Below are 26292 nucleotides of genomic sequence, written 5' to 3'. Positions count from 1 at the left end.
AGAGTTGAGAGATTAGATAGAGGCTGATGTCACTGGCTAGCCTGAGCCAGGTACGGTATGCTGTGCAATATGTGGATTGAGGTATATATCAAAAGAAAAAGATATCGACAAGGTAGCACAGCTGTGAGCCTGGAGTGGATGTTGGTTGATGGGATGATCTGTGAATGGGAAGGGATGACTTGTACGCGTGTCAACCATGCTTATATAGCTTTACTAACACGTCATAATCCAGATTCACAAGGTGTACTTGGCACAGCTCCCAGCAATCAGGTCCAGGAAATTCCGTCGGGGAGGAATTCGCGGAATCGGGTTTGATAATTGATATTTCATACATACATGCACTCGTATCTCATCTTCGCCATCTACAAACTATATTTGACCTGATCTTCCACTGCCTCTGACCGTATCTACATATCTCGACGGAAGAATTTCACTCACCTCTTTCTCTTTTATACTTTTACCTTTTTCGCATCCTTATGAGATGTAACAGTATCTGCGTCAATCGACCAATCCCATACATGATATGAAGACATGGACATACCGGTTCAGTCACATTATCATTACCATTGGCAGGTTTATTCAAACCGAATTTCTCTGCTCTCTTCCTTTTCTTCTCTTCTTCAATAGCGATCTTTTCTGCCATCTCACTATAGACCGATACCCACGCAGGGTCAAATCAGTTTAAACCCTTCCATCTAATGTGTTCGATCCCTGGAGGAGGGAAGTGAATGAGTGACTTACGGAGTTATTTCCTCTTTCTTACTCTCCACCTTCTTTTCCGTGGGTTTACCAGCACCAGCTGCAGCAACAGGGGTAGACTCCTTCTTCTCGGGTAAACCAAATTTGGCAGCTCGTTTGGCCAAAACATCTTGACTGATCCCCAAAGAAGTAGTATCTATCGATCCTGATTTCTGTTGTGGTTCTTTCTTCTGTACACTCGCGCTGGCAATGGCAGATTCTTTCTTTGTATTATGGTCACCATTCTTAGATGTTGGCGGTTTCTGTGTTTGTTTTGTAGATGCGGCCTTGGGATTGAAGGGAATGCCAAATCGTTCGGCTCGGGCTTTCATTGCTTTTTGTTCGGGCGTTAGAGTATCTTCTGAAGGTATTTCGTCGGCGGGTTCAGTAGGAGCTGCATTTGAGGTGGGTTGCTATAAAGAAGTAGCGTTAAATCGTCAGGTGTCGATATCTTCGATCGCATGCTAAGATAACTCACCTCTGTCGTCGAGGTACTTGGGGCTGCTGTGGAAGTTTGAGGTGCAGATGGAACAGGCGCAGTGATATCTGGGTCGACCTGATGACCGATATATAATCAGCATGAGTGACAATCATCAGTCAATCGAGAGGGGAAGATGTCACGCACGAGTTCTTCAGTCGGTTCATCATCCAAGCTAACGTTGTTATCCAACAATCTCTTTACTAAATCATCTTTCTTCCCTGTCTGGACTAAGTGATGTTTCGCGAGGAGTTCCTTGAGCTCTGTCACTTTGAGCTTTTGTCTACAGGAAGAAAGAAAGATCAGCATTTGACCTGATGGAAGGAGAAGGAAAGGAAGACGATAATCACAATTTAGCTTCCATTTTGATGATTCGTTTTTCCGTTGCTCAAGTTATTTATATCTGAGTGAGCTTCTTGTTTTACTTTTGACGATGGCGTGAATGGTCTGAATGCACCTAACAAACTCAATCAGTAGATACTTGAACATGAACATTCCAAACTCAGCATGCAGTACTTGGAGGACGCGTCTGACCAAAGGAGGGGTTGGCACCGGCACACCTAATCGGGCTCACTTCTTTCAAAGATAGGCATCCCACTGACGAATCACGTGATCAATCATCGCCACCACCGCTACCTATTCGTGCGGGGTGAGGAAATCAAATGAGAAAATATTGCCAGCTCATCGTTGCTGTGTTTGTTTATCATTATCGTTATCATCTTCCCATCTCTCCTCCACCTTTCAAGTCCACCAACTAACAAAACACCATAGCATCCTCAACCCAGTAGGGCCAGCAGTAGTCTATCTCTACCGTTAGCTTCTCTGCCCCTCGACGTCCGTTTCCGCATTGCACCAATACGCTTGGCATCCCTTCGACTGGACACCGTAACAATAACTCATCATCGCCATCAGCACAATGGATGCGGAGATCCAAGCGTCCCTAGAGGCTGTCATAGGTGAGTCATCCCAGCGCTATCCATCCTTGCAATCGGCCGTTGACCATCATCGTTCTATTCATTCTATTCGCTATAGACTCTAATACTGCTTCAGCCTCTCCCACATCCCCCAAACCCACTCCCAAGACCAAAACATCTAAATCCACCACAAAGGCACCTAAGGCTCCTCGAGCGGGTATAGTCCGAAACTCAGCAGCGGATTATCGACGTCGAGAGGCCAACAGACTAGCAGCGGAACGATCTCGATCACGTACTGCCGAAAAATACTCTACACTCAATCAGACTTTTGCTTTACTCCAGGATGAAAATGAGAAACTCAGAATTCAAATTGCCCAACTGGAAGATAATAATGTGGATGACAATACAAATCCAAATTCGAATGATGTTTTGGTTCCTGATTCTCAACCTCAAAAGCAACAAGAGGAAGAAGAAGGTGATACGTCAAGACAACAAGAACAGGAAGCTCATTCAAATACCATCCTAGCTGCTTTGACAGGTATAACAGGAGTTGAATTTACAGATCCACACGCACACGAAGGAGAAGAAGAAGAAGATAATGATCATAGCTGGATACATAATATCGAATCTACTATAGATGCAGAAACGAGTGGTAGATTGGCGGAATTGGCTGTGGTAGCTACTACCGGTACCGGAACTGGACAAGATCAAGAAGGTCATCAAGCTGATATCGCGAGTGGAAGCGTAAACCTAATTGGATCCGATCAAGTTGGAAAAAATCAATCATACTTGAGTAATGAGAATGATCAATCACTGGTCTCTTCACCAGTGAACAACCCTGTCATCGCACTAGCAGCAGCCATCAACACTGAGATCGAAAGTATCATCATGGAAGATCTAGCATTGACCAAAGCTGCTATTGCATCGATCGAGAAACAGATCGAAGCTTTAAAGCAAGGTCAGCAACCTTCTTTAGACAATACCGAGGAGATCGATAGATTCCTGCCGGATTCAGCTCTCATCGAAGATGTCAATAAGTTATCTGTGCATTCGACGGAATATGCCCAAGAGAGCGATAATATACAAAGTAAATTACCTCAATTACACGATGAACTGGTCAAGCTTCGAGACGAAAAAGTGAATGAGGAGAAGAAAGTGGTGGATTTAGTGAATGAAGTTAGGAGGTTGGCTATATCAGATGAAAGTGAGAAGAACACTTTGGTGGATGGTTTGAAAGCTTTAGGAGGACTGGTCGAAAGTCTCCTAAGTGATGCGCGAGAAGTAAGTCACTCTATTCCCACTGGATCTAGAGCATGAGAGCTGACCGGCTTTTGTCTGGTGCATTAGGGCGATCTTTCTTATGCTATTGGATCATACTCTACTCCAGCAATTGCACGACGTCGTAGGGGACGACCTCCCAAGGGTGATATCTCACGAACCTTCTACCAATCGTTCTTGCTCAAACATCCCCTTTCTCCCAAATCTGACAAGACGACAGGAAACGACGACTCGAAAGGCGGTAGAACTCGTGGAACACGTAAGCCGAGAAGAAGCAGATTGAAGGAATCGACGAAAAATGATGAAGAGAATCAGTCGGAGAATCAAGAGGTGGAAGAGAGATTGCGCGCGATTCAAGCTACACTCCAAGCACAAGATGAAGCTCGAACTTCAATACAGTCCCACTCGGTGGTTCAAGATGGTGAAGAACGCATTACGAAAGAGGGGGTGCAAGATGAAGGGATAACAAGTGCAGCTGTTGATCGAGCGGAAGCCTTCATCTTATCTCAATTAGCTTCGCAATCTCAAGACCATAACGGGGAAAACGGAAATGGAAGTGATAATGTGGATCATCAAACCACTTCTTTCGTTGATCTACTCCCTGCTCAGGAGGCGTTGGAAAGACAGGTCAACCAACAACAACAACAGCAGCAGCAACAATCCACCCAAGACCTTTCGAATTCGATTGATCCTACTTTGACTCAAACTCACGGGATCAGTGAGAGTGTTTTAGCAAGATTGAAGAAAGGTCCTCCGGGGAGCTGCGATGTTTGTATGAGAACTTCCACGACTGCTTGGAGAAAGTTGGTTTTGGGTGATTTGACGTTAAAGGTCTGTAATGGTGAGTTGGGATTCAATATTTACAATGTGATATATCCATATCTGCCAACAAGGTAATGGCTGACTGTTGGCCATTCTCTATAGCCTGCGGATTATATCATAAACGCTTCGGGGTGATTCGACCACCTGAATTGTGGGATGATGGGAATGTGATCAGACGAAGGAGGGCAGGTCCGAGGAATTCTGCTGCGAAAGATACACTTGGGGAAGAGAGTGGTGAAGGCGACGGTGAACGACCGAATAAGAAGGCTAAGGTAGGAAATGATGATCATCAAGTCACCGGAGTCGTATCCAATCTCAACACCGATGGTATGACAAGTGGAATGTTGGATGGGCAGGGTGACGTTCAAATACCAATACCACCAACGACGACGCAACAGGAAGAAGAAGATGGCAGGAGAGCTGAGTTCAATGCGGCGATCATGGAAGGTATATCAGCTATCAACGCTGCTGCTGAACGAGAAGGGGATGAAAATGGGGTTTTACTAGATGTTCAAATGGATTGAACGATGGTGTATGTCATATGTAGATGATTGACTAGCACGAGAATGCCCGGAAGCATTGTCTGTGTTTTGTGTATCGTACCAGATTGTACTCTGAATCATTCACTGCCTGGATCATTGGATCACATTATACGAGTACGAGTATCGTAGGAAATTCACTCGGCTGATCGGCGAGATAACTGTATCTCGTAGCGAGACTTCTCGGAAGACCGAGGATGGTTGTTTAGTTTGCGTCGGAAGCTATGATGTTTCTTTATTCATGGTGATTTGTTTCCGTTCATATCCATCAAATGGGGACGCGATGGTCTCAGAGGAAAGGTCCTGCAAGATGGGGTGAATCTCGTCATTGCCATGCATTTGACGTTACCTGTATGTTCAGAGTGTCATAACCCATTCCATCATCGATTGATTGAATCACCAACACAAAGGCATTTGCCGAGACCTGCGGTTTGAAAATGTGTAACGCGCCGTGCCTGAATACCGAAACCCAAAATCCCATGATGGAAAAGGAAAATGGAAAAAGAAAATCATTCGTGAATTGTTTTTTGATTTAAGCGATGGCGAAATCGATTGCGTGATTGATCCATTTACTGCATATACATGTAGCGAAAGCTGACTGATTAGATATTACTCGTACTATATAATTCCAGATAACATGGTCTGATAACGTGGAGTAACTGATCATAATTCCAGATTTTCATCAATGACGAATGTACATGTATAAAGCATGCAAAGAAAAAAAGTTGGTTTGGTGGTGATGATGGATTGATTGATAAACAAGCTTCTTGCAAACTCCTCTTGGTGCTTTTGATTCTTTTCATTCCATCATCCATCACGCCATACAAAGATACAGTTCTTGGCAGAAAGCCTATACAACACACCACACCCACACCATATATAACAGGTAGACTCACACCTTCGCCACCTCTTCTCCTTACCCACGAAAAGCAAAACAAAGCAAAAGCAAAATGGCCAACTCTCCTCACGGTGGTATATTGAAGGATCTCGTTGCTCGAGATGCCCCTAGACATTCAGAGTTACAGGAGGAAGCTAGAAATTTAGGTGATATCTTCCTTACCGAGGTGAGTTGATTCAACTGTCCACCATACTAGAGCAAGGAAGAAAATGGGAACAACTTGGAGGTGGTATCCGTCTTGCCATGAGGCGTACAGAGCGAAGATCGAGAATCACCAGAATTGCCAGAAGGTCATTTCTGAATGCTGATGAATGTTCATATCGCAGAGGCAATTGTGTGATCTCGAATTAATCTTGAACGGTGGTTTCTCGCCTCTTGAAGGATTCATGAATGAGAGAGACTATATCTCGTAAGTCCAGCATCTGTACTACATTCGATCATAACTAGTTGCTTACCCATAACTCATTATCAGCGTCCGAGACACCCTCCGACTCGAACCCGTCCACGGTCAAAGACAAGGCACTCTCTTCCCTATGCCTATCACCCTCGACGTCTCAAAGGAAGATATCGCAAAGTTGAACCTGAAAGAGGGTGCTAGAGTCGCTTTGAGAGATCCTAGAGATGATGCTGCTTTGGCTATTCTGACTGGTGAGTGATTGATATCTCAATCGAACAAAGTAAAAAGGGATTTGCCGAAGACGATCATACACAAGTGATCGCTCGAAAGATAGCCTGCCCAGCGGCGCAATGAAATCTGGTCATAGTGGATAACTTGCTAATCTAACACAATCTCCTTAGTCTCCGACATCTACACACCTGACAAGCATCTTGAAGCCGAGAACGTCATGGGAGCCGATGATATCGCTCATCCAGCTGTCGCATACTTGCACAACACGGTTAAAGAGTTCTACATCGGTGGTAAAGTTGACGCTATCGCCGCTCCTACTCACTACGATTACGTTCCTTTAAGATTCACCCCATCCGAACTCCGAGCGCACTTCCACAAATTGGCTTGGAGAAAAGTCGTCGCTTTCCAAACTCGAAACCCCATGCATCGAGCACACAGAGAGTTGACCGTCCGAGCTGCCCGACAACGACGAGCCAACGTCCTTATTCACCCCGTGGTCGGATTGACCAAGCCTGGAGATGTCGACCATTACACCCGTGTGAGAGCATACCAAGCTCTCATGCCTTCTTACCCCGAGGGAATGGCCCACTTGGCCTTGTTGCCTTTGGCTATGCGAATGGCTGGTCCAAGAGAGGCTGTGTGGCACGCTATTATCAGAAAGAACTTTGGTGCTACTCACTTTGTAAGTTTGGTCTGGTTTTCTCCCATCTTTCTTATCAATCATCACACCTGTGTGGTTTTCAAAACCGGCACTAACTTGTCTTACTTGCATCTTATAGATTGTCGGAAGAGACCACGCTGGACCCGGTAAGAACTCTCAAGGCAAAGACTTCTACGGCCCATACGATGCTCAAGAGCTCGTCACCCAATTCAAGGATGAGTTATCGATCGAAATGGTTCCTTTCCAAGCTATGACTTACCTTCCTGGTACCGACGAATACCAACCAGTTGATGAAGTACCTAAAGGAACCGTCACTGCTGATATCTCCGGAACCGAACTTAGAAAGAGACTTAGGACCGGTGCTTCCATCCCCGATTGGTTCTCTTACACCGGTGTAGTAAAAGTATTGAGGGATTCATACCCTCCCCGACCCAAACAGGGTTTCACCATCTTGATCAGTGGATTACACAACTCTGGTAAAGACACCATCGCTAGAGCTTTACAAGTCACTTTGCAACAACAGGGTTCTCGATCCGTTTCTTTATTATTGGGAGAAGAGTTAAGGGGCGATTTGGATCCAAAGATAAATCGAGCTATCACACCTGAACAGAAACATATCAACCTCCAAAGAATCGCATTCGTAGCTTCGGAATTGACCAAAGCTGGTGCTGCCGTTATTGCCGCCCCTGTTGCTCCCTATGAAAAATCAAGACAAGCCATCAGGAAAATCGTTAATGGAAATTTCTTCTTGGTTCACGTTGCGACTCCCCTTGAATGGTGTGAGAAAGTAGACAGAAGAGGATTATACAAAAGAGCCAGATCGGGTGAACTCAAGAACTTGACTGGGGTGGATGATATCTACGAACCTCCAACAGACGCAGATTTGGTTTGTGATCTTAGGCATGATACTGTTCCTGAAATCGTTCACTGTGAGTCAAAATACATCCATCTCTTACCCTTCAATGCCCTTCTGTAATTGAAACAGTTCGCTGATGTGTCTGCGGTATTTCACAGCTATCATCATGATTCTCGAAGGTGAAAACCTTATCTAAATTTGATGCCCCAATGGACATTGCTCAGGACAGGAGGCCGGATAGATGGATAGGTAGATTTCTTCGGACTGATAAAGTTCGGTTGATATCAGGTCTGATGTACAATAATTATTCTTTCTCACTTCTTACTGTGTATCGATTCGGTAGACAGGACTCTCTCATACATGCATCTTGAACATATCATGTTGAACAGTACTTCTAGATGCCTTAATTCCATTTACAGCTCCTTTGGTGCGTGATGATTCTCAACTGAAGATAGCAATGCAACGTAAAGCCGAACCGTGTTTGATATCACCTCATATGTCTCCGCTTCAATGATACACCTAGACGGACCAATGCCGCCATTGCTCCTCATCATGCATTACTCGTAGCAGCAAAATCAGCTCAATGATGACTTTGAACGGTAATCCCGCCGCCTCTATTGGGTGTGATTCTCCTATCGGAAAGATCCGGACTGTGTATGTTTCTGATGATTTTCGAATTATCGTCGGTCCATCGGTTTTTACCTTTTCCAAAATAGGGTAAATCGAGTTGCTTGAAGGTGATTTGAGGTGTTTACCGATGAACGCCGATTCTTCCGATGTGTTGAGAATGGGTTGAATGGGATATTCGAAAATAACGTGGTTCCGTTCGAAATCTGGAGACCCGCTCCCCCTACGATCATACCGGATTACACCGGTACATCCACTTTCAATGACGATGATAACGAGGTTATTTTCGAATTCATCGTGAGAGCAATACCGCTGTGCCGTATACCGTATACCGCATCAGGCTGTGGGTATGATATGGATACATATATAAGAGCTCCTGTCCCGATGTGATCCATCGCTCCTTCTCCCCAAGCATCCACTTTGATTGACCGCATCCATCTTGTTTGGATCATATCGATACACTTTGGTGAGTTGGTTTTGTCTTGAATGACCGGTTACATCGCGATATCCGGGTGGACAGTGGTTTCAGTTGGGATACCATTACCATCCAATCGATCTTGTGACGTTTGACGGAGAGGATGTCGTCGTGCGACATACATCTCAGCCTTCCTTTCTACCTCGCATCTCACTTTCTCATCCTATTCCCAAGCATATCAGCTAACGTATCCTGACTTCCCACATTCACTCAGTTGAATTCACTACAACTATCCTTGCCATTTCTCATCTATTTGACTACCTGCCCGACAATAATCAATATACACAATGGTTCACGGAAGACACGGACATGATGAACTCGAGGGAAATCAATTCCTCGGTAAAGAGTTGAAATACTTCTCTCAAGCTGGTTTTGATTTGGATAGGATCCACATCAAGGTGAGTTCCCTGTCTCTGCCTCTATCTTCTGTCCACCTAAAGCGGGATGCTGATTTCATACTGCCCATACATAGCGAAACGCTCCCATCGCTTCTCTTTATGAAGATGCCATCCTCAACGAAGGTGCCGTCATCTCATCAAGTGGTGCTTTGATCAACTTCTCCGGAAAGAAGACCGGTAGATCCCCCAAGGACAAGCGAATCGTGTACGAGGAAACTAGTAAGGATGATGTATGGTGGGGTCCGGTAAACATCAAGATGGAGTAAGTCGACTTTGGCATTCTGTTGTATCTCATCTTCCCATGACTGACGTGATGCATTTTGGCCCAACAGCGAACACACCTTTGAGATCAACCGAGAAAGAGCTATCGATTACCTCAACACCCGAGAGAACGTATACGTATTTGATGGATTTGCCGGATGGGATCCTAAATACCGAATCAAAGTGCGAGTTATCGCTTCTCGAGCTTACCACGCCTTGTTCATGCACAACATGTTGATCCGACCTACTCCAGAAGAATTAGAAAACTTTGGTGAACCAGATTTCATAATTTACAACGCTGGTCAATTCCCTGCCAATCGATTCACCACCGGTATGACCTCCACCACCTCTGTCGAAGTCAACTTCAAGAGAATGGAAATGGTCATCCTCGGTACTGAATACGCCGGTGAGATGAAGAAAGGTATTTTCTCAGTTATGCATTACCTCCAACCTGTCAAATTCGGTCAATTGTCTCTCCATTCCTCAGCAAACCAGGCAAAAGGCGATAACGGCGATGTCACCCTTTTCTTCGGTTTGTCCGGTACTGGTAAAACCACTCTCTCAGCCGACCCTAACCGTCTCTTGATCGGTGATGACGAACACGTCTGGTCTGATACTGGTGTCTTCAACATCGAAGGTGGTTGTTACGCCAAGACCATCAACCTTTCTGCTGAAAAGGTGAGTTACATCTTTCCTGACACCCCAATAACTTGAGCAGCACTGATGAAATGAATCCCTCGTAGGAACCCGAGATCTTCAACGCCATCAAATTCGGTTCCATCCTTGAAAACGTAGTCTACAACCCTGCCGACCGAAAGCCAGATTACGATGATGTCTCCATCACCGAGAACACTCGATGTGCCTACCCTATCGAATACATACCTAACGCCAAGATCCCATGTATCGCTGAGAGACAACCATCTAACATCATCATGTTGACATGTGACGCTTTCGGTGTATTACCTCCCGTATCTCGATTGACTCCCGAACAAGCTCAATACCACTTCGTTGCTGGATACACCTCCAAGACACCTGGTACAGAGGATGGTATTGTCGAACCTTCACCAACCTTCTCAACATGTTACGGACAACCATTCATCATCTTACACCCTGGACGATACGCCAAGATGTTGGCTGAGCGAATGGAGAAGAACAAGGTGGACTGTTGGTTGATCAACACCGGTTGGACCGGTGGTAAATTCGGTACCGGAAAGAGATGTCCATTGAAGTACACTCGAGCTATAGTCGATGCTATCCACAATGGAACCCTCGCCAAAGCCGAATTTGAAAACTTCCCTGTATTCAACCTTTCCATCCCAAAGACTGTCGAGGGTGTCCCCAGCGAGATTCTCGACCCAGCGAAAGTATGGCCATCCAAAGATGCCTTCAGCGCTGAGATCCAGAAATTAGGTGGAATGTTCCAAAAGGCTTTCGCTAAATACGAGGATGCCATCACAGCAGATGTCAAAGCTGCTGGTCCAATCCTTTAAACTTTGTGATCACTCGTTAGTAGTTTGGTTTCGATCTTGTGTAATAGTATATATACGTCTCGTGTTATTTCTTTTGGACTCTTTGTAGCTTGACTCTATTGTCATACCATACCAAAGCATGTATTTCATTTGCGCATCGCATATGCATGCAGGACCAATCGTTCATCTACGCTAATGAAAGGGCAAACCATCGACCTTTGATTTGAACTGAGCGATTTGTTTGGTTCCGGTTTATAACATGTCATCCAGGCACGATACCGAAATACCCACTAAATTTGGCGTGATTTTTCTGGTTGGTCGCGTTTCGAATCAGCTATAAAAATGTTCAGAGTCCGCATGTGTACTGCGCTCATTTGCTCGTTCCCTAAAACGAACAGGGGGAAACTCTCCAAAATAGATCATGCTGATCTCGATCAAATCATAGAATACAGACACGTGAAGATCAATCGATATAGGTGGCTTTCATTGGTTAAATCGTGACGTTTCATCGTTTCATCGCCCCCAAATCAAATACTTCCAGTTATCTATGAGCGATTTTGAACACCAACCGAGTAACGTATGGCAACTTATAAAATCTTACAAGGTACACCTCAGTATACTCAAAAGTGGGGGAATGGCTTTGTTTGGTTCCAATGTCATATACCGATGAAAAATCGCTCATTCGATCACATCACTCACTCCCGTATCAAAAGTACGCCATTTCCCTGTTTCGAGTTTGTCATCAGTTCACCAGCGACTATTTCTACTTACGCCATTCCATCAAATTCAATAGATCAACATGATCTAATGTATTTTATTTCGAACAGACTCAGCCAGCTCAGATGAAGATGTGATATATGCGAACATTGGCAATTGACAATTGACAATATCTCATGAGAGATTTTGATCTCATTGGTTTGAGGAATATATCATATTCAATCCTTCAAGAACAGTCTCGTATCTCGATGAAATCTCGGGATATAGATGTTACTCAAGTCAGTGAACTGTAATTTCTGCTGCCAAAGTGCGCTGGGAGGAAAATCGCTCATAGTCATGAAAGAGTTCAAACAAAGCTGCAGCACCCTCCTGCTGTCCGACCATGTTAAGCCTTGGACTGGCATAACACTTAGATTCACATCGAACCTCACTCACGAAAATGAGTATATAAAGCTCACCTCGTACTGATTATGTCCCTCTTTCTCAATTCTATTATCCTCTTTTCCTCTTATCGCCTCCAATGACCATTCCCTTGCCAAACACTTTGTCTCTACCAAATCCCTCCTGGACCAACATGACAGACGATATCGAACGAGATGGTGGTGTTGACAAGAAGTCCTTCGACTCCAATCCTCATCCTATATCACCTGCTCTGCTGAAAAGTATTACTATTCAAGATGCTACTCATGATAACGCTCTACTTCTCGAGCGGATGAAGAGGGCTACTCACGCAAGGAGGGATAGCACGAATAGGATTGTTGGGGAATTCAGGTAAGCGATACAGTATATCCTCTATCTCAAGTTTGTATAACATAAAATGTATGACGCTCACTTGTCACCGTGGACGTTTTCCTGTACAGAACTCTGTCGATTGACGTTACCGATACCCAACAACGACCTACTGCCGTCACCCCTCAGAAAGGTGCTGCCAAGGATATAGCGGAATTGGAATGGCATAAATATTCTGTGGATGACATTCTCCAGAGACTTAGTAGTAATTCGAAATTAGGTTTGGAGGACGAACAAGTCAAAAGAAAGTTCAGTCAATATGGAGCGAACGAAGTCAGCCCACCGAAGAATAACATCTTCCTCAAGTATGTTCGAACAAAACATTCTTCTCAAGGTTGTAAAACTGATCTCAACTTGGATTGACGTTATAGATGGGCTGGCTACGTTCTTGGTGGATTCGGTAGTTTGTTGTTGATAGCTTCGATACTCTGTTTCATAGCATGGTAAGTGCATTTGCTTCTTTCTCCGGACTTGATATTCAGGGCTAACCTGATCCTGTTGTTTTCGTTGTCTGGTATAGGAAACCCCTTGGAGAACCTGATCCTGCTGCTGCGAATCTTGCCTTGGCGGTAGTCTTGCTCATCGTCATCGTCATTCAGACCGCTTTCGTGAGTGATCATGCAGTCTAATTTTCAAGATTGACTGAACCAAAACAACATACTGATCTCGGTGTCTGGGTTGACAATCACAGAATGCATGGCAAGGTCAGTACATCAACCATTGATCCTGCTTATGGTTCTTCTTCCAAGACTGACTGTTGTTTCTTGACTCTTAGACTTCTCGACCAACCGAGTCATGGCATCCATCTCCGGCCTCTTGCCCTCCGCTGTACTTGTTCTTCGTAATGCTCGCCAAATACAATTACCCGCCAAAGAACTCGTTCCGGGAGATATCATCTATGTTTCCCTCGGTAACAAGCTTCCAGCAGATATACGGTTTATCGATGTTTCTTCTGATCTCAAGATGGATCGAAGCGTGCTCACTGGCGAGTCTGAGCCTATCCAAGGGACGGTGGATATGACGGACGATAATCTGCTGGAAACCAAGAACATAGGTCTACAAGGTACGCTATGTGTCAGCGGGTCAGCTATAGGTAAGTTCCCAGTCCTCAATCCCTCATTTCACGTATATACGGTATTTACATTCTGACGTTGGGTATCTGGTAGGTGTGGTTATCCAAACGGGGAATCTTACGGTATTCGGTCGAATTGCCAAACTATCCACATCCGGTGCACCCTCTCTTACCACCTTGCAGAGAGAGATTATTCGATTCGTAATTATCATCGCCGCTTGTGCCATCACCATCGCCTTGTTGGTGATTATCCTCTGGGCAGCATGGCTAAACAAACAGCATAAAGGATTCATCACCGTTCCAGTACTCATCATCGATGTAGTGGCAGTGATGGTGGCCTTCATCCCCGAAGGTCTACCAGCAAGTGTCACCGTCTCTCTAGCTGTCATTGCGAACACCCTGGTGAAGAACAAGGTACTTTGTAAATCACTTATGACGGTCGAGACGCTCGGTGCAGTCAACATACTGTGCTCGGACAAGACTGGGACTCTAACGGAAAATAAGATGACCGTAACGAGTTTGGCTGTATTCGAAGATGAGATGGATTTGACCCAGGCAAGAGATAGAATGGTTATTGGGAAAGATAATGGAAAGACAATTGAACAGATGGCTGCTGTGATGGGAGTCTGTAATGCCGCGACGTTTGATGAAAGTATGATGGATCAGCCGGTATCTCTCAGAAAGGTTAATGGTGATGCTACAGGTGAGCCCAGACTTGGTCTCCTTCTGGCAAAAGGTTTTTGACATAGCTAACGATCATCTACCACTCAGATTCTGCTATTCTACGAGCTGCAGAGAACTTGAGACCAGTCAAGGACTCTAACAGCGAATGGTCCGAAGTATTCAAAGTGAATTTCAACTCGAAAACCAAATATATGCTCAAAGTGGGTGACTCAGCTACTATTGCCCACATCTGAATACCACTGACTTCATCAATCAGCTCTGTCGACGGGCATCTGCCAAATCACCTTTGTTCCCAGCTCCATGCGACATGTACGACGAGTTCGGCCCTCAAGATCTCATGCTCATGTGTAAAGGAGCACCCGATGTTCTCTTGAAACGATGCGCATACATCAACAATCCCTCAGGAGGTCCTGCTCTCCCTCTCACCCAAAGCAATATCGAGCGATTAACTGCCGTACAAGAAAAATGGTCTTCAAAAGGCCAACGTGTCCTCCTACTTGCCAAACGGATGATACCCCATTCGCTCATACCCGATGGAATGGCTTTCGACCAACCTGAATTTGGTGATCTCGTCAATGTCGAACTGAATCAGCAACTTACCGTCGTCGGTTTAATAGGATTAGTGGATCCTCCCAGAGCTGAGATCCCAGAGACAGTCCGTATGATGCGAGGCGCGGGTATACGGTTCTTCATGGTTACTGGTGATTTCGCTCTTACCGCCGTTGCCATCGCCGAACAATGTGGAATCATATCTTCTTCAAAGAAGTTACATCATGTGCAAGATCTACCAAGAGACAGACCCTTAGACCATGTTGTGCAATTCGATAAGCAAGATATGGAGTTGGGTACAGGTGGACTACCAGGTTTGGTGTTGAGCGGGAACGATTTGATGGAAATGTCGGATTCTCAATGGGAACAAGCTTGCCAATATACAGAGATCGTCTTTGCTCGTACCACCCCTGAACAGAAATTACGAATTGTCAAAGAATTTCAAGCGAGAGGAAACGTTGTGGGGATGACAGGTGATGGAGTGAATGATGCTCCCTCGCTCAAGGCTGCTAATGTCGGTATAGCGATGGGAGGTGGATCGGACGTCGCCATGGAAGCTGCTGATTTGGTTTTGTTGGAGAACTTCTCATCGATCGTAGTGGCGGTGGAATATGGAAGATTGGTTTTTGATAATCTGAAAAAGGTGAATAATACATACATATGACCTGACGTTCTTACTTGACTGTCACTCGATATATTTCCTTCTAATTATAAAACAATTGTTGGATGCTGACCTCATTACCATTACCTCAGACCTGCCTCTACCTCCTCCCGGCAGGATCATTCTCCGAACTCATGCCCATCCTTCTCAACGTCCTCTTCGGTCTTCCTCAGATTTTATCAAGTCTTCAGATGATCATCATCTGCGTCGTCACTGACGTCTTACCAGCCATATCAATGTGTTTTGAAAAGCCCGAAGCGGGACTCTTGACGAGGCCACCGAGGGATACCAAAAAGGACAAATTGGTCAATTGGAAATTCCTCTTGCACGCTTATGGATTTCTAGGGTTGCTGGAAAGTCTTGCTGCGATGAGTATGGCTTTCTGGTGGTTAGAGAAACAAGGTTACAGATTCAGTGATTTGTAAGTTGAGCCATTCGACTCACCTCTTGCTGAGTTGGTAACTTGTTATTGACTGACGATATGGAATTTGATGACGTACAGGGTTCTGGCATATGGTGGCCTTCCGCCTCAGTATGATCCTGTTGCGTACGCTGAAGCGATCAACAAAGCTCAATCAATGTGAGTACAAGCGTTTTCCGATAATTTCCATGGCAAGTGATTTTGATTTCGTAGTTGACGTGTTTTTATGTGTCATCACAGCTACTTCTTCACATTGGTCGGCATGCAATTCGGAAACCTCCTCGCCACACGAACGAGGAGATTGAGTATCTTCCGATCGAACCCTTTCAAATGGTCTGACGAAAATCAGAGAAATTACTGGATAATCCCCTCTATGATAGTGTCGATCACCTTCTTGTTCTTTTTCAGCTATGTGCCGTTCTTCCAAAATACCTTTTTGACCAGAGTGAGTACAGTACGATACTAGTGGGTGAAACTGGACGCTGATGGTTTGCTCTCGTATGATAGGGTGTTCCCGTCGAACATATCTTTATCCCATTCACATTCGCCTTAGGTTTATTGTTATTAGATGAACTCAGGAAGTACTTTGTCAGGAGGTATCCGAAAGGTCTCTTGGCAAAGATAGCTTGGTAGATCCGATTGAAATAACGTAACCGATAATGAATCGACCATCCATTTTGCACCACTTCCCCTATTTGCTCAACAATCCTATATGCATGACATTCGTACTCAGTACCTTCCAAGTTACATACTGAACTATTCAGTGTAGACAAGTATACGTAGACGTATGTACACGCCCGATACAGTCCTTCTAAACGCACGATGATAGTTAGTCCCCTGTCCCGTCTGGCGGTTGATGTCCTATCTCTTATGATACGCCCTACACTTACTATTCCTATGGAGCCTGGGTAGCCTGTCTATAATCAGGTGGTCATGTTCCCTGCACCTGATATCCTTCCTCATCAGGTATATAAAGTCCCAGATCCTGTTCACTGCCTTCGACTTGATAGTGTCTGTTATGAATACAGTAAGGGATCTCCCATACCGGCTTACACAGTATTTGCCACTTTGAGCGATTTGCCACCGAAAACATCAACTTTAGAGATCCGAGCGCAAATCAGGATGAGATCCATTTCGATCGATTGTCAATTGATGCCTTTCTTCTCATCTCACTTTTTTCATACATAGAAAATTACACTATCATCGTCACCATGCCAGTCATTGCATCTTCTATCCGACTCGGTCTTGCACCTCGATCTCTCAGTTTCAGATCATTATCCACCTTCTCCCCCTCGTTAGCAGCAGCAGCTTCGTCTCCCGCTCCAACTACAAGTCGATACGTTAGAAAGACAGCTGTACCTATCAAACCATCATCAGCCAAAGCTACCTCAAGTACCAGTACCAGCAAAACATCAAAATTCAGTCCCACCCCTACACCAACACCACCATCACAATCGGCGAATTCAGAGATATACGATGATTTCCCCGATGATTTTCCTCTACCTTCCAATGAACCTATTATAGATGATTATTCTCATTTGGCCCCTTCTCCCACCAAAGCGACTCCTACCGCTTCACCACCTCTGACGAACCTTCCAGGAGACAATTACACTCCTTTACCCTCTGCTGGAGGGATAACGGGTGAAGCCCCAGTAGGAGAGGGGAACGACTGGTCGTCTTCTTTTGCGGGATTGAGCGAACGTCCGTTCCCTAAAGAGGTTGCTAATGAGTTGTTGAGGGAGTTGAGACCTGAAGATGTCGAGATCAAACCTGGTGAGTTAACCCACAAGTCATGCACGTAACGCTACAGCGCCTCGCATCCATCAATCATCCCCGTCGTGCTCGCAGCCTTACTGAGAGCTGACTTCGGTGTTGGTCAACATTTGTATAGACGGTCTGCTTTACCTTCCCGAAATCAAATACCGACGTACACTAAACGCAGCGTTCGGTCCAGGAGGATGGGGTCTGGCACCTAGGGGAGAAACCAATGTAGGACCTAGGATAGTCAGCAGGGAATGGGGATTGGTTTGTTTAGGAAGGTGAGTAACAGGTGTCTTCATACCATATCTTTCAGGATTTCTCTCATGGACATATGTTGATACATTGTTGGTGTCCCTCCCAGACTCGTCTCGATAGCTAGAGGTGAACAGGAATACTTTGATCCATCGGGTATACCGACTGCTACAGAGGCATGTAAGAGTAATGCTCTGATGAGGTGCTGTAAGGATCTGGGTATAGCAAGTGAATTATGGTGAGTGGTCTTATCAATCATGCATTCTATCTTCCTTCACTCCATGATTCCCATCTATAACTCCACCTGCATCTGCATCTCCTCAAAGCCTAGGAGACTAACATTTTTGTCATCTCACGTTTCATAGGGATCCAAGCTTCATTAGAGAATTCAAAGCGAAGCACTGTAAAGAAGTGTATGTCGAACATGCAACTACCAAGAAGAAGTGAGTGGAATAGTCATGCATCGTCATTGGACATTTCATGCTGATATAAATTTATCGTGATTCACAGGAAGAAGCTATGGAGAAAGACTAAGGGACCCAAATTCGAGTACCCATGGAGGGAAGGTGCATAGAGTCATGCGGTTAATGGATCAGGGTACCGATTCTCAGAATTATAGGTAGATGTACAATATACAATACATGTCATATTACTAGATTTTATGTACAACAGATATATGCTCTTCTCCTATTGCCTATGCCGAATCACTCGTCAACCGCCCAATTTTACTTTGAAGCCTGTAAGTTGTTAAGTTGTTCAACAAAGCTGGTTCTATTGCTCAGGATGACCAAAGAGCGAGATCTTTCAGATTGATCGTTTGCCATCTTCGTTTTCGCCTGTTCATCCGACCGCCAAACACAAGTTCTTCTGGGTTTTAAATCAGATCCCCATCTATACTGATATCTATATCCCCTTGACCTCCTGCTTCAATTTAGCTAATTCCTTCTCCTGCGCTATTAGTCTTTCTCTGCGATAACAAGTTGACCAAACGAATCAGCGGATATCCCTTATCGTCGTATACATGTATCACGTATCAAATGACATAGCGGACCGAATGCAGAATGGGGTGATCTGCGGTGTATGGTATATCTGATATGATAACCCTCACTCACCTCCATTTATCCATCTGATCAATGATTTTCCTCCTCGCCTCAGCCAATTTGTTATATTCCGCTCTTTCCATCTCCAACGAAAATTCAAGTGGTACGTCCGCCGATCCCAATTCTTCCCCTACCAAACCATTTTGTGCACCTGCACCTGCACCGATGACAGATGGGGTGGGTGATTGGAATTCCGTATTGGCTCTTGATCCCAATACGCTCTGTCTACCATTCTTCTTTGACTTCTTCTGACCGGTAGACCCGGAATCATATTCGTCCCTTTGAGTTTTAGCTCTTCTGTTGATTTTTGGTAAACCCTTAGGAGGATGTTCATTAAGTATATCCAAAAAGTTCTTAGGTGGATCGGAGAATACAATCTCATCGTATTGCCATGAATGAACAGGTAAGATAGCTGTCATAGCTGCTGTATGCTGTTGTTGAAGATCTTGTTGAACTATTATCTCGTCATTTACTGGGTGGATTTGTTCTGATGTTTGAGTGGGTTCTAAGACTATCGATCCTTCACCTTCCTTAACTGAGTTTGACGATTCACCAATAGGTGCAGGCGTTACAATTATTTCTTCCTTCACTTCCTCTTGGTCATCCTCCTTCTTCTCCGGCGGTACAGGGGTGGCAGCTGGTGTAGGTTCCTGTATTGGCTCAGGCGCAGGAGTATTGACCACAGAAGTGTTGGCTGTACCTGTACCTGTAGCGACTCCACCTTCTGTAGGAGGTGCGACTAATCCCTCGATAGGTACTCCCCAATGATGTAATTTGATAGGATGATTGAGGGTTAATGGTTTCTCGGACGATTCGGGGATAAATTGGACACGAATTTGAACGACGAACTCTCCCCAACCTGTTTCGGTCACTTTGAAAGGTGGTTTGTCGAATGCTATTTCAGGATTATCAGCAAAAGGCGGATCGAATGTCAAGTCAATGCTCAGCCTGAGGTTGGATTGAGCTTGTTGAGGTGAATGCTGACAGTCAACTCACCTCGATTGGGTTGAGGATAAGTATCATGTAATTTGAATGTGACTTTCTTGATCAGATAACTCAAATCATCCTCTCCTCCAGGTAAGTAATCTATATCATCCTTTTCTATCTCTCCTGAAGGTAATTTGTTGGGTGGTGGGGAAGTAGCCGAAGTGAGGAATACTGTCCAACGGTGTGTATCTATGAAATTATTCAGGTATCAGCCTCGTGCGTCGTGCAGCTCGGTAATACGATGGGGATGATAGGATGGTTTCATACTCACGCCCTGGTGGTGCTGTCGCCTTCTCTTCGTCCGTCAATAACCTCGCATGAGAACCGTAGATGATCGGTCGGTGAACTTGGATGCCCTAAACAAGGAGGCACGGAGGTGTGAGCTTTGTTTTGCATCAGACGATACGAGTGTCAGCTCACCTTTATCCTCTCTGACGATGACATGGTTTGTTTGTCCAAACTGATGTGGTGATGCACACTGAAATTGAAGTATAGTAAAGTAGAAAGTAGCAGTTGGAGATTGACTTGCCAGAACAACAATAACACACTCGGTTATCAGATTACATGGTGGGATTCCTTTGTAAGAATGACCTGTATTGCCACATCATGATCAACATAACCAGCAGTATTTGATGGGAAATGACGTTTTAGCATTTTAGCACTAAACCGGTTAATCGCTAGCAAGAGATACAGTTCCCTGAGTAACTTAACACCTCATCACAGTGTCATGTTATCTCACTCTTCTATATATACATACCTCTCACTGTCACTTCCCCATATCCATCCAACCAACGGTCCATCACTACCAGCAACATGTCTCAAGCAGGTGGCTACTTCAAAACCGCCATATCCCTCTTATCTCACTTGGAAGAAGGGAAACCTCACTCGTCCATCACCGATTGGGTAGAGGTCTTATCTTCTGATAGGTACGATGAATTGAGTTTGGACGGTATACCAGAACTGGTAGAGAGTATCAATATCCAAGGGTATCAAGGTACTACCGTGAGTTCCGTCTCGATCTCTTCTCTTCCATTCTACAGTGGATGCTCATCTACCTCGGTCGGTAGGAAGCTGCCAGAGCGATTCGAAAGAAACTGAAATATGGGAACGTTCATCGACAACTCAGAGCGCTGGTCATTCTCAGAGCATTGACGGAGAATGCTGGGAAGGGTTTCCAATTGGGATGGGCGAATTCGCAGCTCATGGAGAGGCTGAGAGAGATGGCCAATGATGTGAGTGATACGTCAGTCACACGCGGACGAGGTTGAAGCTGATTGTGTACTGTGTAACGCTTCTAGTCCTTACTCGATCCTAAAGTGAAGAAGAGATTGATATTGGTATTCCATGCTTGGTCGCTCCACTACAAGGTTAGCTATCTTTGCCATGCCTGTATCAGAGAGGCCAGCTAACTTGATTACATAGGATGAACCTCGAATGCAAGAGGTAGCTCGACTATACAGTAAATACGGTGGAGCTGGACCCGGTGTGAAGAAGGTGAGTTTGTTTGTTCTCCCATAAAACATCTCTCTATCAACTCCTGCTGCCATTACTCTGTCTTGGCTCAGAACTGACATTCTGTTGCTCTAGCCAACTCCAATGGCACCTACCAAACAATCATCCACCTCCTCTACCTCTTCCGCCCCTACCTCCGCCAATAGGGGTACCTTCGACGACGATCTCTTCTCTCACGATTGGGCGCCATCGAAATCCGCTCGTGGACCCGATACCTACACCGACCTAGCAGCAGCCAAGGCCGACGCCGACGCCAGAAAGCGTGAGCGGGAGAGTCGAATTTTGATTGAACAGCGGGAAGCTGAAGTCGAGCGACGGGAGAGAGAGTTGAAGAGGAAACAAGATATGGCTGCATTAGAGGCTAGGAGACAAAAGGAAGCTGCGGAAGAAGCTGAGAGAAGAAGGAAAGCGAAGGAGGATGCGAAGAAAAAGGGTTCTCAACCTAAAAGACCACCATTCGACTTCCAAAAGGAGAAACCGCAAATCATGGTGGCAATCGCCAACGCTATTCAATGTGCGAATAATTTGGTCAACTCTTGTAGGGTGAGTTGATCATTCAACTTGATGAGCAATACAAGAGGGATCGAAAGGCTCATAAGCTGATATGAAACCTGTTATACCCATAGCTCATCGATCGATCTGTCGAGAGTGTCCTGGAATCGCCCAAAGTGCAAGATAATCTCGACAAAGCGAAAGCAGCAAGAAGAAACATCATCAGATATATCCAACTTGTCACGGACGAAGAGTTCGTTGGTACTCTATTGGAAGCGAATGAGAAGATTGTCGAGGCCATTCAACTGTATGACAGGGTGAGTTGTTGCTTCTCAATTTTGGTGATGCACCATCTCTGAGAATTTACCTACTTTGCAATATGTGTGCTTTAGCTCTCTAAACCAGCGGTGCTCGACTCTGACTCAGATGACGAAGCCAAAGAGACCGAGGCCCTCGCCAAGCGACTTGCCGCCCAGAAGTTGGAAGCTAATCGAACGGGTGAGATCGATCAATTGCAATCGAGGCAGAAGAAGGAATCTGCCAGAAGAGAATTGAAAAGACAACAATCGCAATATGCCCAACCCAAGCCTAGCAGGAACACTGGTGCGGCACATCCTGATTTGGCGGATCTTGATTTCGGTGGTAGTATCTCTGCCAAGGATAAGGGACTGCCAAAGCCTATTAGACCGGATAGTGATCAAGAGTCGTATGGACAGGGGTGAGTGGGGATTTTAAGTCTGTGATATACACCTCCATGATACCTCTACCAAATTCTGGCGATGTTTCAGTTCAATTTAGCTAATCCTCTTCGTTCCTTCATAGCTCCCTCTCTGACTTCTCAGATTACGAGTACGACTCGTCCGACGAAGAATGGCGTGCATCCCACCAAAAAGCTCGATCGAGGGGACCTTCCAGAAGACAATCTCTCGCTGCCGAGCAACCACAATACCAAAGACAACCCCCTGCCAGAGACTATGAGGCTTTGGAAGATGACTTTACCGGTGGGGCAGGTGGTGGTAACAGAAAGGGATTGTTGGATCCGAACGATCCGTTCGGAGATCCATTTGCGGATGATAATGATACGCCCATCCAGGAGAACAGGAGGATGCAATGTGAGTGCATCGTTTGAGAGATGCTGTCGATTGTTGAGCTGATCCATCTGTTCATAGGGGCTGAGATTTGAATGTGTATCCAGCACTGTTATAGATTCACTTCGTAGCGATGCAGCTCACGTGTTGTGAAAGGAATGTAATGGTAGATTTTATACTCTGTATTGGCTCTGATGGGGATTCGGGCATATATTGGTTTTGATCGGATCTTGAATCGATCATTGTAGTAGGAAGGTTCTTTTAATCTACTTTTTCAAATAACACGCCCTTGGTTCATTAATCAATCTTTCCAAATTTTCGACTCTTTTCAAATTTGTTCGCGATTCGGTCTGATACCTCTAACAATCGTTCTACGTAATTTTGTATTTATTCAGTTAATGATAAAGGATGCAACCAGGTTCAAGATAAACGAGTTCTCATCGTGACGAGATCGCATATGTATACGTAGTGCATCGGTGTATCTACCGTTTACTCCTATTATCTAACGCACCAACGGCCTTTCTCATACCCTCTCTTACCAACCCCACTCCCACTTCGCCAGCCATCTTCGCGACTCCCTTGATTGTGAACCAACTTTCCACACCATTCGCAGCGGTCATCTGCCATCCACCAATCTGCCCCAATTCATCTCCTGCACCTCTAACCCTTCCAAATTCCCTCTCATCATTTTTCCTACTCTTACTGATTTCACCTCGAGTGGTTATATTCGGTTTAGCACCTGCTCCACCCATTAACAATTTCTTTAACGGTCCTAATTCATTTATAATTTCCAATCCCGTTCCTCTAAACCAATTTACAATTCCATTCCTCGCTCTGAATATATAATGTAATTTATCTGTTGTCGATAGTATCAAATGATTTAGAGGATATCTCTCACGGGGATAATCAGCTAAACTAGTTATACTACCTAAATCACCACCTAGTTTTCTCGCATTTTCCAACACCTCCGCTAAACATCTTACATCCGCTAAACCTTGATTCAAACCTTGTCCAGCTAATGGGTGGATCGTATGTGCCGCATCACCTACCAATGCAGTTCTCTTTCCTAAATATTCGTTCGCGTGAGAGAGTCGAAGAGGGAATGAAGCTACCGAGGGAGCATGGATGGATGTGATCGTAGGAGGTAAAATAGGTTGGTCTGTCTCTCCTACTGTATTACCAGGTATAGGTAACGAAGCTAGTAGATCGTTTATCTGATTTGCGGATAACGGTTGACCGAGTTGATCGGCCCGGATCATCTCATCGGTGAGAGCAGTAAGTGTAGATTCAGGTAATTGATATCCACAATTGACCATCAATGTCAATGCCTCTGGAGATAGTCTTTTGAGGGCAGCGGCATGAGGAGGTAAGGTTGACCAAACCATCGTTGAAGCTTCGGAGCTTAATGGGAGGAATGCGATGGGACCGGTAGGGAGGAATCGCTGGAAAGCTGTCGTATTGGGGTAGAGTGATGATGGGGGATGGTTTAGGGTCGCTACTACTGCATGAGTCTGGTAGGCGTGGCCGTACGTCTCGATCTTGGAGAATAATCGGACGGGAGAATTGGGTCCGTCTGCGCCGACCTGTAATCAGAACATGATAATGAATTAGCTATGTGATATTCGATTACAAGTCGGACAAGCACAATGAATCAGAATAAATGATTTGATTTTATTCGATGGTGAATATGGTGACGCTTTCCATTGGGACGAATTCCAATGATGAGGGACCACCTTACTCACCACCAAACTACCTTTAATCCATTCCGTCTCCCCCACCCTCAACCCTACCCATCTCTCACCTTCACCTAACCTCATTTCCTGGACTTTCTTACCCTCTTTGATATCCACTTTACCCTTACCTATCTCTTCTATACGTCGGAGCAGGGCTCGTTGGAGGTTCATATTCTCCGTCATTCTCGCCATCGGATGACCAAGTGGTGGGAAGTGGATAGTGGGGAAAGAATTGGGAGAGGGATTCGCCCAGATCTGCACGTGATTATGATACATATATGAGCTCCTGTCACACCTCCAATATGATGACGATGAACAGCGAGAAGAGTTTAGAAAGAGATTGTGATGTCATGGTATTGTATAGGGCGGAAACTCACAATCATCTCTTCTACCGGACAAGATCGACTCTGTTCAATATGTTTCCAAACCCCTATACCTGATATTTTCAAGGCAAAAGCAAAACTCAGTCAGTAATGTGGAAAGTCACAGCACAAGTGCATGCAAAGTGTTATGTGTAAAGTAGGTGGAGAGGGAATCGGATTTATACATCCCGAGAGGGAGAGAGATTAACACTCACTTTCCAACCATGATATATTTTCCCAAGTCAAACTACTTATCCTGTTCTCCCAGGCCCCCTCTCCAGACCAATTTCGAGTCTTGTCCAATGACGATCCCTCGAGTAATAGGATTTTGGTGGTGGATGATATTGTAGGTTGGGATACTATGTCAAGAACAAAGTATCAGCGATACAACTCAAGCAAGAAATACTTGTACGCTACACTCATATATACACGATCATACGGCGAACAACGATAGGATATTGAGATAGAATGGGACATACATAAAGCACAAGCAAATGCCAATCCGGCGTTAGCACCTCCGATGATGACTATATCATAACTGTTTTCTTCGCTGATTTCAGGTATGGCCTTTGGAGGTTCGGCAGCAGCAGAAGATGAATGGTTTCTTGCCCGACCGGCTGATAACCTGCTTGAGAGAATGGCTTGAGGGTTGCATGGTGAGGTACGTGCGTCTTGACGGACGAGCGAGGAAGGAGGTGTATGTAACGAGCGAGGATGATAATTGATCGAAGATCGCGAAGTTGAAGGAAGGGGGAGTGGTCGAGTGCAGATTGTTCTGCCCGATGCTCGTGGCACGGTGAGAAGAGAGGTACTTGCTCTCATGTCTGATCTGGTTCTCAACGAAAGATGTTTATAGAGTCAAGGCACTGAAGAATAAGATGGGATCTGAGAATCGGACGATGGAGATGGTTTGAAAATATCGAAATATCTTACTCGTAGTGTGGATATGAGTGAGTTGATCTTATCATCGGAGAGATCCGCTTCCATCAACGAAAGAAAGCGTCAAAATGATGAATGCATATAACTTATATACTCGTACTACACTGAATCACGATATCAAGCACTAGTTT

General features: G+C 45.0%; 9 protein-coding genes across 9 annotated transcripts; 6 read left to right on the top strand and 3 right to left on the bottom strand.

Moving 5' to 3' along the window:
* Positions 1–449: 449 nt before the first annotated feature.
* Positions 450–1580, bottom strand: V865_001659 (uncharacterized protein; the record flags this gene model as incomplete). Its single annotated transcript, XM_066225475.1, has 6 exons — positions 450–473; positions 542–647; positions 742–1151; positions 1217–1294; positions 1364–1499; positions 1567–1580. The coding sequence occupies 6 exons, from the start codon at positions 1578–1580 to the stop codon at positions 450–452; spliced, it is 768 nt and encodes a 255-aa protein (XP_066081572.1).
* Positions 1581–2132: 552 nt separating this feature from the next.
* V865_001658 (uncharacterized protein) lies at positions 2133–4754 on the top strand (the record flags this gene model as incomplete). Its single annotated transcript, XM_066225474.1, has 4 exons — positions 2133–2172; positions 2249–3411; positions 3478–4249; positions 4333–4754. 4 exons carry the CDS (start codon positions 2133–2135, stop codon positions 4752–4754), a joined length of 2397 nt encoding a protein of 798 aa, XP_066081571.1.
* Positions 4755–5719: 965 nt separating this feature from the next.
* Positions 5720–8008, top strand: V865_001657 (sulfate adenylyltransferase; the record flags this gene model as incomplete). The annotated part of the gene is made up of 6 exons (XM_066225473.1): positions 5720–5833; positions 5994–6076; positions 6140–6315; positions 6466–6977; positions 7075–7885; positions 7971–8008. The coding sequence occupies 6 exons, from the start codon at positions 5720–5722 to the stop codon at positions 8006–8008; spliced, it is 1734 nt and encodes a 577-aa protein (XP_066081570.1).
* A 1193-nt stretch (positions 8009–9201) lies between these two features.
* Positions 9202–11063, top strand: V865_001656 (phosphoenolpyruvate carboxykinase (ATP); the record flags this gene model as incomplete). The annotated part of the gene is made up of 4 exons (XM_066225472.1): positions 9202–9312; positions 9387–9574; positions 9645–10251; positions 10317–11063. 4 exons carry the CDS (start codon positions 9202–9204, stop codon positions 11061–11063), a joined length of 1653 nt encoding a protein of 550 aa, XP_066081569.1.
* Positions 11064–12333: 1270 nt separating this feature from the next.
* Positions 12334–16568, top strand: V865_001655 (uncharacterized protein; the record flags this gene model as incomplete). Its single annotated transcript, XM_066225471.1, has 13 exons — positions 12334–12530; positions 12620–12853; positions 12920–12991; positions 13069–13156; positions 13240–13252; positions 13324–13641; positions 13715–14323; positions 14392–14504; positions 14561–15496; positions 15607–15935; positions 16017–16094; positions 16176–16380; positions 16443–16568. The coding sequence occupies 13 exons, from the start codon at positions 12334–12336 to the stop codon at positions 16566–16568; spliced, it is 3318 nt and encodes a 1105-aa protein (XP_066081568.1).
* Positions 16569–17146: 578 nt separating this feature from the next.
* On the top strand, positions 17147–18522 carry V865_001654 (uncharacterized protein; the record flags this gene model as incomplete). The annotated part of the gene is made up of 5 exons (XM_066225470.1): positions 17147–17708; positions 17827–17974; positions 18058–18186; positions 18314–18391; positions 18459–18522. The coding sequence occupies 5 exons, from the start codon at positions 17147–17149 to the stop codon at positions 18520–18522; spliced, it is 981 nt and encodes a 326-aa protein (XP_066081567.1).
* A 329-nt stretch (positions 18523–18851) lies between these two features.
* V865_001653 (uncharacterized protein) lies at positions 18852–20479 on the bottom strand (the record flags this gene model as incomplete). Its single annotated transcript, XM_066225469.1, has 5 exons — positions 18852–18915; positions 19061–19943; positions 20045–20224; positions 20307–20391; positions 20456–20479. The coding sequence occupies 5 exons, from the start codon at positions 20477–20479 to the stop codon at positions 18852–18854; spliced, it is 1236 nt and encodes a 411-aa protein (XP_066081566.1).
* Positions 20480–20848: 369 nt separating this feature from the next.
* V865_001652 (uncharacterized protein) lies at positions 20849–23222 on the top strand (the record flags this gene model as incomplete). The annotated part of the gene is made up of 9 exons (XM_066225468.1): positions 20849–21037; positions 21103–21267; positions 21334–21402; positions 21458–21529; positions 21623–22090; positions 22174–22356; positions 22432–22757; positions 22862–23151; positions 23209–23222. The coding sequence occupies 9 exons, from the start codon at positions 20849–20851 to the stop codon at positions 23220–23222; spliced, it is 1776 nt and encodes a 591-aa protein (XP_066081565.1).
* Positions 23223–23609: 387 nt separating this feature from the next.
* On the bottom strand, positions 23610–26044 carry V865_001651 (ubiquinone biosynthesis monooxygenase COQ6; the record flags this gene model as incomplete). The annotated part of the gene is made up of 5 exons (XM_066225467.1): positions 23610–24710; positions 24870–25115; positions 25238–25296; positions 25438–25581; positions 25702–26044. The coding sequence occupies 5 exons, from the start codon at positions 26042–26044 to the stop codon at positions 23610–23612; spliced, it is 1893 nt and encodes a 630-aa protein (XP_066081564.1).
* Positions 26045–26292: the final 248 nt, after the last annotated feature.

Source organism: Kwoniella europaea, chromosome 1, assembly GCF_036810445.1.
Source record: "Kwoniella europaea PYCC6329 chromosome 1, complete sequence".
Taxonomy (NCBI): domain Eukaryota; kingdom Fungi; phylum Basidiomycota; class Tremellomycetes; order Tremellales; family Cryptococcaceae; genus Kwoniella; species Kwoniella europaea.
Note: the sequence above shows the minus strand (reverse complement) of the source record. Positions and strands in the feature narration are given on the sequence as shown.